This window comes from Ailuropoda melanoleuca, chromosome 1, assembly GCF_002007445.2.
Source record: "Ailuropoda melanoleuca isolate Jingjing chromosome 1, ASM200744v2, whole genome shotgun sequence".
NCBI lineage: Eukaryota > Metazoa > Chordata > Mammalia > Carnivora > Ursidae > Ailuropoda > Ailuropoda melanoleuca.
The window spans coordinates 1,898,214-1,911,769 of NC_048218.1; the positions used below are offsets into that span (position 1 = coordinate 1,898,214).

The 13,556-nt window shown below is 62.7% G+C and overlaps 1 protein-coding gene and 1 non-coding gene across 27 annotated transcripts in view; both read right to left on the bottom strand.

The window, feature by feature from the left end:
* Positions 1 to 357: 357 nt before the first annotated feature.
* TRPM2 (transient receptor potential cation channel subfamily M member 2) overlaps positions 358 to 13,556 on the bottom strand; it is a 60,117-nt gene continuing 46,918 nt past the window's right edge. For 20 of the 26 annotated variants that reach the window (XM_034654690.1, XM_034654725.1, XM_011233165.3 and 17 more), the window contains 12 exons: positions 13,277 to 13,458; positions 12,942 to 13,074; positions 11,180 to 11,267; positions 9,119 to 9,206; positions 8,299 to 8,456; positions 7,594 to 7,670; positions 7,253 to 7,354; positions 5,953 to 6,039; positions 5,288 to 5,393; positions 3,582 to 3,683; positions 1,915 to 2,031; positions 358 to 1,334 (listed from right to left, as the gene is read on the bottom strand). In XM_034654690.1, coding sequence (XP_034510581.1) covers positions 1,209 to 1,334; positions 1,915 to 2,031; positions 3,582 to 3,683; positions 5,288 to 5,393; positions 5,953 to 6,039; positions 7,253 to 7,354; positions 7,594 to 7,670; positions 8,299 to 8,456; positions 9,119 to 9,206; positions 11,180 to 11,267; positions 12,942 to 13,074; positions 13,277 to 13,458 — 1,366 coding nt within the window. In that variant the 3' untranslated portion in view covers positions 358 to 1,208. Of the gene's footprint in view, positions 1,335 to 1,914; positions 2,032 to 3,581; positions 3,684 to 5,113; positions 5,394 to 5,952; positions 6,040 to 7,252; positions 7,355 to 7,593; positions 7,671 to 8,061; positions 8,217 to 8,298; positions 8,457 to 9,118; positions 9,207 to 11,179; positions 11,268 to 12,941; positions 13,075 to 13,276; positions 13,459 to 13,556 lie in introns of those variants that run through there. The other 6 variants (XR_004623488.1, XM_034654704.1, XM_034654710.1 and 3 more) reach the window with 6 other exon arrangements.
* On the bottom strand, positions 5,239 to 5,334 carry LOC117795534. Its single transcript, XR_004619595.1, has one exon. It is a non-coding gene; the product is annotated as a Z6 small nucleolar RNA (small nucleolar RNA).

Sequence of the window (13,556 nt, forward strand, 5' to 3'; positions counted from 1 at the left end):
GCATTCAGGCAAAGGACCAAGGCCCCACAGCACCCCAGCACCTGCGTGGGGGGAGCCATGGAAAAGGCTTGAGGTGGCGGGGTCCCAGCCTGGGCGCTGGGGGCCGCAGCTGGGGGCCAGGGCTCAGAGAGTAAAGCGCGGGGAGCTGAGGGGGGATCCGAGAGGAAATGGAGAGTTTGGGCTCAGGGGCCTGCAGGATATCCGTGGGGAGGAGCCGTAGGAGATAGCCACAGGAGACGCCCTCGGGCCACGGGTGGCTTGGCCGTGGGTTGGAGGAGGTTCCAGTGGCCCAGACACAGCCCCTGCCCGCCGTGTGTCTGACCTTGACGTGTAGGAAGCACAGAGGATGCACACAGGTTGGTTTGGGCAGCACGTTTAATGTTGGGTTTTACAATATTCCTGATGGCTCCCGGTTTATGCTGACCAGAGCCACTGACCCGGAGCAGGGTGGCTTCCCTGCCATCTATGCCCACCACCTGCCCCTCCCTGGGCTCACAGGGAGCAGGGGGAGGGGTGCCGTGTCTGGAGAGCCCCACCCGAGTCCCCAGGGTGGCACACAGGCAGACACCCTTGGATCTCCAGAGCAGGCGTGTGCTTGCGTGGCCCCGCCCCCTCGCACCCGGGCTCAGCCCTGACTGCCAGGGGCAGTGAACTGAGGCCAGGATGCCCCACCCCAGAGCCGGCCAGGGTCCGAATAAGGTCAGGTGGACACCATCTCTGGGGTGTGGACTCTAGGAGAAAGCCAATGGGGAGCCCTCACTGTCCAGGAAATGCAGGCCTTGGGCCAATCACGTCTAGTCATGGACCAGCTGCTCATGACGTGACCAGGAGGGAATCACTCTGGCTGAGGGCTGCAGCGGCCAGGGGCAAGGACGGCTGGCGGGGTCCCAGGCGCCACGTCCTGAGGAATGGTTGTGTAACCAGAGCCAGCTGTCCCCTGCCTTGGCTCTCCTCTCGGGGCCCCCAACGCCCTCCAATTCACAGTCTCATCTGGTTGGCGACTCGAGGTGGCTGTGAGAGGTGGCAGATGCCCACGCCACACCACATGGTGCCCCCGCAGCAGCCCCTGGCCTGCCCGAGGTCCAGGGCGGCGTGTGGTTCAGGCAGCCGGTGTCAGCCCATGTGCCGGGCAGCCCAAGCCTCCAGGGGGACTGGGGCAGACTAGCCTCGCTTGCCCCTGGCAGTGGGGCGTGGCCAGAGTCCCTGGGTCAGTAGAAAGCCCCAAACAGGGCGGCCACCTTCTGGAGGATGGTCTTGTGGTTGGCATACAGCGGGATGCGCTTGTCCACGACCTGCCACTGGACGGACATCCCGGGGTCACGGGCGTGCAGGTGCTGCAAGGGCAAACGGAGATCCTGACTCCTCCTGAGCCGTCCCCGCTTCTGCCCAGACACCCCAAAACTTCAGGTACAGAAGGCTGCAGGGATGCCACAGCCCTGGTCTCTGGCCGCACTACAGGCCCGGCCTGTGGCTGGCTCACTGTGCTCTTCCAGCAACGAAGAGTGAGAACAGCTACTGTACACGCGACTCAGAGAACTCCTGCCAGCCCTGAAAATCCTTCATGAGAAAAGAGCAGGTGGCCTTATTCTCAGGCGTTCTGTCCTGCAAACCCAGCCCCGGGCCTGCTCCCCGGGCCTCCGTGGTCCCAGCTCCGGACTGATGTAAGTATGGGGGCCGCTTTCCCCATGAAGGCACGTGAATCCCCCCTCCCAGGAGGTCCCACTCTGACTCTGCTCTGGGCTCTCCAGGTGCCTCTTGGAACCCCCTACTCCCTGCAGCCCCCACTCTCTGCTCTTAGCCAGCTCTGGCCGCCTGGGAACCCAGGCAGACCCCTCCTGGAGGCCGGGAGGTCCCCCCAGAGCATGCCTGCCCCATGTCTCCCCCTCCTGGGAATCTCTAGCCCAATCCCCATACAGAGTTCAGCCTCTTCAGATCCATGTCACTCTGGTCTGGGAAGTGGATGCTGATGGCCACTGTCTCAATCCAGGCATTGTCCGTGTTCCTTGGGTCGTCCACGTACCCCTTGTACACCTGGGTGGCAGCATGGGGGTGAGACGTTCTGCCCATCAGAGCGCTGAGCCCCGCCCTGGCGCGCTTCCAGAGGGAGGGGCCCCACGCGTGTCCTGTGCTCCCTCCAGGCCCTGGGACACTCTCAGCACAGCTGCCCGCTGCCCCAGGGCCCCCCTTGGCTCTCTCCCTGCCCAGGGCAGCCTACTCCTCACCACGGCTCCAGCGTGCCCAGCCTATGGCGGGGCCCACGCCTCACTCAGCTCCCTCCCGGTCCTGGCCTGGCATCCAGACCCTCCCCCACTGTCCTTGGAAGGACTGAAACGGGATGGCGGACCTCAAAAACAGGACGCTAAGTGAAAGAAACCAGACGCCAAAGGCCGCATGCTGTGATTCCACTAACGAGCGGCGTTTGGTGCAGGCAGGGCCACAGAGACAGGAGGGGAGCAGATGAGCAGACCGGTGCCGTGCCTGGGGTGGGGCGGGGGGGTGGGCCAGTGAGCGCTGGTGGGTGTGGCAGCGAACGCTTGGACTGATGGGAATGTTCTGGAACAGGCGGAGGTGATGGTCGCAGGCACGGCCAGGGCACTCAAGGCCGCTGACCTGCTCACTTTGAAATGGTTAATTTTATGTTACATGGATTTTTGCTTAATAAATAAACTACTTAATTCTTCTTACAAAGTACAGAAAAGAGACGGCGGTGTCTCCCCTGGCACGGCCCGGGACGGCCCTTGTGAAAGGACTGGCTCCGTAGGTCAAAACTCTAAACACCAGCTTTTGCCTGTTCTGCCCTGAGCTGGGCCAGAAACAGGGGCGGGAACGACTCAGATGTCTACTGAGGACGTTCGAGGAATCATGGCACAAAGCCTCCCGCGGCCACAGGAAAGGGCAGGAGAATTTTTGAATCAGGGCTTAAAAATATGACCATCGTGAATTAAGTGAAAAAGTTTACAGAGAAACGTGCGCCATGGGGCGCCATTTCTGTCAAGTGTGTGTGGTGCTCACGCGCAGAGATCGCGGGCACCGGAGCCCCACGCGGGTGTGCACAGAGGTCAACAGAGAGCCTGGAGGGGGCTCTACGGGCGGCCCCATGGGCAAGAGTGGAGGTGGGCGTGTGACAGTAATTGCCGACTGCTCTTGGAAGGACAAAAAAATTCCATGAAGAACACAGGCCTGACCAAGGTGCACGGGCCCAGCTGCGCCTCCCGGGCCAGGGCCTGGGGAGCTGGGGGCTGGCGTCCCAGCACCCCCCTGCCCAGGGAGACACAGACCCTGTGGTCCCGAGCAACCGGGTACGCTCAGGGCAAGAGTGAGTGTGGGAGGAAGGGGTTGGGAGGGAGGGGCCCACCCCCTTGATTTAGAGAGAACGGAACGGGGAGAAAGAGCAGGTGCCCAAGGCCCAGCGCCACGGCAGCCACGCCTCCTTCTTCGTGCTCCTTCCTCCAGGAGCTGCGGAGTGAGGGTCAGGAGCAGGGCCTCCGGTGTCCCATCCTGCTTCCCCTGCAGCCCTCACCACCAGCATACCACGGGGGCCAGGACGCATAGATGGGATCGAAGCAGAAAGGCCACCTTACCTCAGTGCCCTGAACCAGCAAGTTCTGGAAGGAAGACCAGAACTCTCGACGGAGGACCCGCTTCAGCTTCCGGGGCAGCATGTCTCCTGGTTCCCGGGAGCCCTGAGCAGAGAGGAGGCAGGGGCAGGTCTGCGAGGATATCCAGAGACCCACCTCCACTGGCCACCTGCCCAGTGTGGGCAGCCGGCCAGCTCCCCGGAGCCACAGGCAAGGGAGAGTCTGGCAGCTTGCCTGTCTCGGGCCTGGAGTGACATTGCCCAGAGCCTGCTGCCCACGTCAGCATGTGACGGAGCAGGGGTGAGTCAGGCCAAAGGCACAACCTCTGAGGGGTCCATGCGGGCACTGGGGCCTCTCTCAGGCCCCCATAAGGTGACCAGCGCCCTGCCCTCCACCACTCTGCCCACCAGCAGGAGGGCATGTTTTCATCGTTTGCTTTCCTAGGATGCCACCTCTCACCTCTGCTCCCCCAGGCTGGGCTCCCGTTCACTCCTGATGCCACCTGCCCTGGGGACTCAGGTCCTGCACTGCCCGGCCCTCGCCCATCTAGGAGACCCTGTTTGTTATTGAAATCCCCCCCAAGTCCACATCACTGACATCCTGCTTTGGCCCTTGAGACACGCCTGCTCCCTTGAAAGCTGCGATGTGGGGACCCCTGCAGGCTCAGACCTGCAAGCACGCCGCTGTGGGGGCGCTGCTGGGGGCCTACAGACATGCCACTGGGCGGGGGGCTGCAGGGGGCTGCAGTCATGCTGTTGGGGGTGAGGGCTGCAGGCATGCTTCTCAGAAGATGCCAGTTGGTAGGAACCACGTGAGGGCTGGGCCAATGTCCTGCCCGGAGAGACCAAAGTGCCCAAGAGGGAGTGTGAATCATGCTAGAGAAAGCCCAGGGTGAGAGGAGCTGGCCGTAAGCCAAACCCTGTTTTAGTGTGGTGCTCCCTCAGTTCGGGGTACGGGGGTCCTGGCTGCAGGGGCCAGAGCTGCCCAGCACCCCAAACTCCTTGTTGCAGCCTGAGGACCTGGCCATCCCCAGCAGAGCAGCCACTGGGCCACGGGCAGGTGTTGAGCCGGGGTAGATCGTGGACGTCCCAGGAACAGGCTCAGAGGAGGGGCCCCTGAGTGGGGCCACATCCCAGATGCTGCACACCAGCTTAGAGCCTGTTGGCTGACCTACAACGATGGGGGCTGGGGAGAGCAGCCTGATCCGAGCGGTTCAGCCCAAGGTCTTCTGCACTCCAATTAGGTTTGGCCCCACAAGGCCTTGCGGTGCACTCCAGCCTTCAGCCCTACAACCAGCTGCCACTCCCTGCCTCGCCACAGCCCTGAACGCTGTCCTGTCCTTAGAGCTCAGCTCAGGGCTGCACCCCGAGGGGCAGGGGCCCGCCCGAGACACCTGCATGAGGAGCTGTGGCTGCCCCCGAGGCCAGGATTTCCACAAGGAGGCCCAGCCCGGGCTCTGACGCAGCCCCAGCCCCGAGCCTGTGCTCAGACACAGTGGGTATCAGTTAGACTCTCGCACATCTGAGTCTCCAAACCTGTTTTCACAACTGCAAAATGAGCCAACAGGACAGGCAGTTCCTGCTACAAAGCCCAGTACCGGTTTGTCCTTCAGCACCAGGGACAGAGTCCAGAACAGCGGGGCGGTGACTGCAGGGACAGGTGCTGGGTCGGAGGGTGGGATGGATGGACAGACAGCTCGCATGGCTCACCCCCGGCAGGGCCCAGGATTCCGAGAGGGGGTGCTTCACGACCAGCACTTCCAGCATTTTCTTTATGCTCTTCCTGCAGATGGCTCCATCCTGGTTCCGCCTCCACCTGCAGAGGGGGCCGCTCACGGGGGTCCTGACGTCCGCACAACCCTCTCGGCCCCAGGGGAGGCCACGGGGGGCCCCACCCCTGTGCCCCTGCCCTCCCGGGGCCGACCCTGTCTCCTTGCCCAGCACCTGCTCCAGGGGAAGAACGGGGTGGGGACCATTAGGAGGTGTCTTTCCCACTTCAATGCTGCTGGGAGGACTAGAATGGGCCCGGCTTTCAGGAAAATAGTTTTCTATCAAAAGCCTCAAAGAAGCCCACGCACTGGCCCCAGCTGTCCCACTGATCACTCGGGAAATGCCAGGTGGGATTATACATATTTTCGTTTTGTCTGTGGTCCTGGGCCTTGGCCATGGCTTTGCCTACCTCCCAGAGGCACGCCAGGGCCCGGGACCCAAGGGAAGCAAGGGCAGCCTCCAGGGTGTGGGGATGGGCCTGGGTTTTCCCAGGGGTCACGGACACTCTCACCCTGTGTCCCGGGTGTGCCCGAGGGTCAGCGTATGGAATGGACATGAGGAGGGGCCCGTGGGCGACTGGGTGGCCTCCTCGGGGGCGTACTCACCGGGTGATCACAGGCTGCAGCGTGTGGTTAGGTCCGAACCAACCAAGGCTTCCTCGCCCGCGCAGTCCTGTGCGGCCCATGGGGTTCCTGGGGTGGACGGGGGTCTGCTTAGATCGCCGCTTGCCTCTGGGAGGACCGGGACCGGGCAGTGGGCAGGGGCCATGCACAAGGGAGCGTGCCGGCTCCTCCTGGACCTTCCCCAGCCCAGGATTTTCAGAGCCCAGGCAGCTCACCTCAGCGGGAGGCAGGGAAAGAGCCGGCGTGTGGAGGAGCTGACGGGACCCCAGATCCGCTGGCCCCCCACCCCCCCACCTAGGACCATCCACCTGGGGACAAACACTGTCCCTGCGGGACTCCGAGGGGTGAGGCAGGAGCTCCAGGTCCAGCAGTGTCCAGCCGCCCGGTGGACGCAGCCATGTTTGAGTGCACATCCCGCCCCCAGAGCGCAACTGGCCCATCGCGCCACACGGCACACGTCCGCATCCGAAGGCCTCGCCCGCGCCAGGGCAAGGCCGGAGGGTCCTTCTGTGACGTGCCAGCCTGCTCTCTTCCTGTGCCACAGCCCCACATGGCCTCCTGTCACCGCAGCGGGGGCCCATCTCCCACTGCTTCCCGACACAGTCGCCCCCTCCTGTTCCAAGACCTTCCTGAAAGGCCTGCCCCCCCGCCCCCGGCCACCTCTCTCAAGCCACATCAGGTCCCGTCCACTCCGCAGGGCTCACGGTAACCCAGCAACTGCTGTCCCTCCCCTAATTCTGACGGCACTTTCCTCGTTCTCAGGCCCCTAGAGCTGCCATCTCCCCAGCGACCCTGTGCACTGGAGGGGCCTTCACCTCCAGAGCCCCAGGCTGACACACGGAGCTGATCCCCACGGACTGCTGGGCATGATGCCACCCGTCCCTCGACAGCTGGACCCGGACGTACTCAACGTACGATGGGACACAGTGCCCGTCCCCGCAGAGGACAGATGCTTCCCTGCGGTCACACCCCCTCAGGAGAGTCTGCTCTTTCTCAGAATTCCATGGAGATGGCGGGATGGTCATCCCCATTTTATGGGGAAGAATGGAAGCCCCCAAGGTTACTCAGGCATGAAGGCAAAGCACCCAAGGCCAGCGGGAGGAGCAGAGAGGAGGTGCTAAGGAAACGTTTTATGTCAGTGTGTCTCTTCTTCTGTATTTTGTTCATTTTTATCAGAAAAATGGCTAGTTTGCCAAGACAGGACAGCTGAGCCCAGAAGCAAGCCCCCAAAGGCCCCCCACGAGGGTCGGGGTGATGTGGGATGGCAGGCGGCTGCACTCACAGAGGAAGCCCCTCCTGAACCGCGTACAGCCCGTGGAAGCTCCGCCGGTCTATGGGTCCATCCACGGCATTGTAGCTGATCCCAGCCAAGGCTTCCAGGGCGCTGGGAGCAAGCGGAGAGGTCACATCCCCAAGAAGAGAGAGTGGTGCCCTGGACCGGGCTGTCAGTGAGCCTGCGACCGCATGCGCCTCCCAGCATGTCCCAGCCCTTGGGGAGACCAGGGCACCCCGTCCAGGCAGGAAGCAGACCCTCGCCCTGAGCCGGTTTTGGCGGTCCCCCCGGAGTGCCCGGCTGGTCCCTCGCCCGCCCTCCTGCCCGGGGCCGAAGCTGTGCACACTCACTTTCCCACGGGGTCTACCAAACCCTTGTCCTTCCTGTCGTCCGTGTAAAAGGGCGGGTCGTAGATGAGAAACTCCGTCTGCATAAACATGGGGGTTCTGCCCTCAGACTATTACCCCAGACCACGGCTAGGGCCCGGGACCCCGGGATGACCGGCGGTGGCTCTTCTTCCTCCAAGTGCCCACAGCCAAGGACCCTGAGATCGTCCCCGAGTGCACATGGTACTCTGAGATCAGGGGACACAGCCGACGGGGCGGCAATGACACTGCTGGTCTAGGGGAGCCCCCAGGATGGGGCGGGGACTCCAGGAATGAGGAGGACTCCAGCTGGCAGAGAATGGGGAGAAGGAATGGAAGCCACAGCCTGGAACGTTCCAGAAAGGCCAGAGAGAAAGCCTGTGGGGCAGCGAGGGCATGCAAGGCTGTCACCCCTTCCTCTCCCTTCGACGCTTTCACTCAGCTGCCACTCACAAAAGGGGCGGCAACTGCTCCCCGGAGATGCTGGGGTCCAGGAGAAGCGAGGTGGCTGGAGGTAGTGGGACAGTCTGCTTCCCGTGCGGGTCCGATCCCAGCTCTATGGCCTCCATCCAGCACGTCCCCGGGGGGGCTGCCGTGGACGAGTCTACCTGGTGCCCGGCTGTGTAGCAGGGCGCGGGGAAGGACCACCCCCCAGAACCCCAGGTGCTTCCAGCCAAGGCTGGTACTTACGTCCCAGGGCACCTTCTCGTTGGGCACGGGGAAACGGGTCACATGGGAGTCGGGATACAGGAGGTGCCGGGCGTTCACATGGTGGGTGTCGCCCACAGCCTCCGCCCTCTGCCTGCTGTCCAGCTCGTGGTCCTGCCCCTCCGAGGCCTTCTGGGGTGCTGGGAACAGCCACAGGGAGCCGTGGACAAAGCGACCCAGCTCAGGCACCTGGCCCACGGGGCAGGGCGTCCTCTATGGCCCTTTCCCCCCAATTGGGCCTTCACCTCCCTGAGCCCAGAGTGAACACCCCCAGCCCTGAAGGGGACCCCAGCTCAGGGCCCCAGCACATGGTCTGGGAGGACCGGGATCTGGGGTCAGGCAGTCTGTCCCCAGCCAGCACCTGCCTCCTCGTGTGGCTTCCCCAGAGCCCGTCCAGTAAAGGAGGGCCAGCAATGCCCAGCAGTGGCCTGGGGGGGGGGGGTTAGTCATGCCCATTTCTTGGCTGGCCGCAAACATAGAAACATAGACTTTGCTTTCTGCTTCCAGCACCTTCTGGAGTGCCCTTCCTTTGTGTCACGATGCACAGGGGGAGGACGGGGATGTGGGCCAGGCCTCCTCTCAGAGTCCCCCAGCTGGTCACGTGGGGGCTCAGCTGTGCTGGGTCTCCGCTTCCCTGGGCCAAGCTACGCTCCCGCTGGGCCCTGGGGCTCGGGAACAGCTCAGTCAGCTTACCTCCAGGCCCAGCGAGAGCCCTGCCTACTGCCTCTCCTCCCCACAGACCCCCAGACTCAAAAGAACACAGGCCAGTAGAGACCGGCTGCTGGCGTGGCCCCCCACTCACCCAGGGTGGGGAGGCCCTCCTCTGAGCCAAAGCCACTGTCCCTCAGTGCCGTCACGATCCAGTGCAATGCTCTGGACATCTGGGCCATCTGGAAGGCATATCCCAAACAAGATGTGGTCAGCACCTGCCCCCATACAGCACACCCACCCCTCCACTGAAGCCACAAGGGCACTGCTGGGGGGCCCATCCCGCTGCAGTGAGCCCACCGGCATCCAAGCCCACCCTGTCACCAGCAGTGCCCACCGGGGAGACACAATGGCCACCAGAACTGGACACATCAGAGGCTAATGAACCATGCTGAAGCCCCAGGAATACAGCTCTGAGCCACAGGAAGGTGGGGCACGATGACCCATGGAAGCTTCCCATGGCTTCTGCTCCTCCCAGAGAAAAGAAACTTCTGGAAGCCAAACATACTCAACTACAGGTGACGGTAGGAGCCATGTGATGAATAGGGGCCAGGAGAACACAGCTCAGCAGCAGCTGCACCCATTTTAGAGTGTGTCAAGCAAGGCACAGACCCACAGGGGAGAAGGCAGTCTGGGCAGACCCCACATGCAGCGGTCCCCAGGCAGGGGCTGGCTGACGGCGGCACCCTGCCAGCACAGGGGCAGAGCAGCTTGCCCCCACCCGACACAGCAAAGCTGAGAAGAGGCAAGACTCCAGTGACAGCATGGGGGGCTCAGGTGCTGTCTGCTGGGCGGCTGTTGTGGGCAACAGGGGCTCTCACAAGAAAGCACAGGTCCTCTGTGCCCCCAGCAAGACGGGCACAGAAAGGCAGGGACCCAACCTCCATCCAGCACACCCCTTCTTAACCTGGATGCTGGAGGCCTCCCTGACTGCCAGCTCCTACATTCGCCTTCATTGCTGTGCGTATTAAACCACACTGTGACAATGGACATTTATGTCTGTACCACCCAGACTGGAAACCTCTGAGGGAGAGACAACGCCTGTTCGCCTTGACATTCCTCAGGCCAGCCCTGGAACTGGCACAGAGGAGAAGAACAGGACACATGAATTGATGGATGGATGGATGGATGGATGATGGATGGATGGATGGATGATGGAGGAAGGATGGATGGATGTATGGATGGATGAAAGGGTGGATGGATGGGGGGATGGTTGGATGATGGTTGGATGGGAATAGAAGGATGGATGGATGGATGGATGGATGGATGAAAGGGTGGATGGATGGGGGATGGTTGGATGATGGTTGGATGGGGATAGAAGGATGGATGGATGGATGGGGGATGGATGGAAGGATGGATGGAAGGAAGGATGATGGATGGATGGATGGATGGATAAATGGATGAATGAATAGATGGATGGATGGGTGAATGAACGTTCAGCTGGCCTGCGAGGCTACTCAGGGCTGCCTGTCTCAGGCCCAAGGCTTGGAGCCCAGTGGGTGTGGCCCAGCTGGTGGGGGGACCATCAGTATTCATTGATGGGGGATGAGTGGCACAGAGGCTGTTCACCTATTGCCAACTGCCTGTTGACAATGTCCTCTGAGCGGCCTCTTGTAAAGAACAATTGCCCTGCGTGCAGAAGCATCAAGACCTTGACCCCACATCCCAACCATCTGGGGCCGCTCTGAGTCATCCACATGCTGCTTTCTGGTGTTGCCTCTCAGCTCAGTGCTGCACACAGACATGCAGATGCATCTTGCACGCCCTGTGACCCTCCCTTCCTCCTAGCATCCCCAGGCAGCCTGGGAAAGCCGCCGAGGGTGTCTGGAATTCCCACAGCATCTGGATGTGGAGTCTGCAGAGCGGTCATCTCAGAGGACAGCTCTGAGGAGGCCTGAGAGGGGACAGGAGCGGTTCCCTCAGACCAGCCCCTGGTGTAGACAACTTCCAGTGCAGTGGGGTGGCGCTCGGTGGGGAAGCGTATGGCAGAATTTTCTGGAGGACAAAGAAGGCACTCCTTCTGGTTGCAACGGTTGCCCCAACATTCCCCAACTCCTTCTCAGGGTCGTTTCCCCAGTGTACTCCTTCTCAAAGACTGGTGCCCAGGCCTGTGCGATGCACGACCCAGAAAAGGAAGCCCTGGCCCGGAACCTACCTGTGCCTCCAGGGAGGCCAGCCTCTGCTCCATGGAGCCTGACCGCTTCAGACTTTCCCTTTCCAGCAGGTCCACCACGGTGTTGACCCTGAAAGAGCACACAGCTGAGCCCAGCCAGGCAGGGCTCGGGGGCCCAGATGTGGACGAAATACAGCGCTAGGCTGCAGGGGGAGGTCCCTGCCAGCCCCAGCCCCTGGCCTCTCCTGCTGTAAGTTCAGGCCTCTTCCCCTCAGTCTGAAAGTATTTATAATATACGTCTCTGTGCAGAATGAACACTGCCTCCTGCCCCAAAGGGGAGGATCTTGTAGCGAGTGGATGCCCCCGGCTCACACAGCCCTTGTGACACCTGCAGGAGCCTCCCTGGGGGAGAGACACAGGTGTGCGCGAGGCGCTCCTCGCCTTGGTTGGCCCGCAGGTTGCTGGGAGGTTCAGAGCTGCTCTGGGCAGCGACGGGCAGGGGGAGGGGCAGTGCCGCTGTTCGGGGAACGTCTGTCTGCTTTCGTCTGATTTTGCTACAACATGGCCGTTTCTCCAGCTTTGGCCTGCCACGTTTACACGTAAGTAATTCCACAGTCCAGACTCCCTGTCTGGCTGTGCCTAGGGTGCCCAGTACCGCCTGCAGGGATCACTGTTCTGTAAGAAACTCAGCCCCCACGTCAGTGATCTGTCAGTGATCTGAGCTCGGCCTGTGACCCACTTTGAATGGTTCTCCAGGGAAAGGGGAGGAAACTATCTCACTGAGGGCCCAGGCGTCTACCCTTCCCTCTCTACGTGTTCCCCAACCTCACAAAAGCTCCAAACCACTTGCTCCCATGTCCCCCAGCCAGCCGTGAATACGCGGACCCCTATGACTCCGTCACCACGACAAGCTTGTCAGAGACCCCACCTCATCAACAAACCCCCTCCCCGCTCTGTGGATGGAGAGGGGTCGGCCCAGCTCAGCCCCGGGGCTGTGGGGCCTCGGCACGCCATGCGGCCTCCCTGGGCCTTGGATACCTCCCCCCGACCCAGGGAGGGAAGGCGGCCAGTGCAGGGCAGCATCGTCCCGTGTCCCCAGCCAGGACATGCTCCTGCCTTACACGTGTGCTCCCTCCCGTGTGTCCCAGAAACTGTGCCAGGCGACGGCTGCCATCACTGGCTCCATTCGCAGAGGAGCCCAGAGACTCACAGGTGCACAGCTCTAAGGATAGGTGTGCTCGGCTTGGCTGTAGGGCACCCACCCCACATGCTCAAGGCCCCAGGGAGCCCCCTCCATGCACGGACCAGGGGACTGCACCAGGGGCAGGAGCTGGCATAGCGACGGGGCACGTGTCCCCTTCCTCCTCCTGGCCCACGGCCAGGCACTCCCAGACCGCAGGACCAACTCCTCCCCCCATCAGGGCCGAGGAGTGAGGTGGACAGAGGGCAGCAGCAGTGACCTCACACTAGGAAGAAGGGGGGGAGGGAGATACTGGGGGCAGGGGGACAAAGCCTCATGAGCCTGAGCTCCAGGCCCGGCCACCACAGCCCCAAGAAGCTGCAGCAAGGCTGTGCACCCACAAGCTCACTGAGCTCACCCCCCCAGGCCAAGTGGGCCTCCCCTGGCCTGCACCCCTCCTTCAGCTCAGCTGACCTTCACCCTCCTCCCCCCCGTGGGGTCCAGTCTTCCAAGGACCCAGAGGGAAGGCTGGGGGTCAGCTGGAGGACACAGGTGTCCCGCCCCAGGGGCCAGGCCCAGGTGAGCGCGACCTGGAGCGGTAGCAGTTTCCCGCCGGCCTCGTACCTATTGCCGATGTCTTGAATCTGCTGCTCGGGCCGCTGCTTGCGCTGGAACTGCCGGTTCTGCAGGTAGCTGTCCTTCAGGCAGACCTCCCAGGACAGGAGGACAGCCTCCTCGTTCTTCTCCAGCTTGCTCTCTGCGGGGGCAGATGGACGGACCGATCGCTGCGTGGGGGGGACCGGGAGGGGCCCCGGGGGGGAGGAAGGGCAGGGGGAGCCCACCCCACGCCCACCAAGGGGCTGGGGGAAGTCAGAGGCCCGCGGAGCTTCCAGCAGGGTCCCACTGCACCCGGCTGCACCCGAGAGTGCGGCCCAGGGGACGGCGGGGGGCGTGCTCACTGAGCTGCTTGTGCCTCTTGGCAGGGATCTTGAGGACCACCCTCTTGATGACCAGGTGCAGGTGGCTGAGGAGGATGAAGGGGGGCGGCGCGGGGGGCCGGCTGTGGTACTCCTCTATGAGGTCGTGCCGCTGGAACTTCCAGATCTGGTCCGTGTGCTCCTGCACCTGCTGGAACGTGTAGCTGGCAGGAGGCAAGGAGTGCGGGTCACAGGAGGGCCGGCGGGACCCCCAGAATTGCCCGCAGCACTGCCCTGGGTGGGGGCCGGGGGTCGGGGGCCC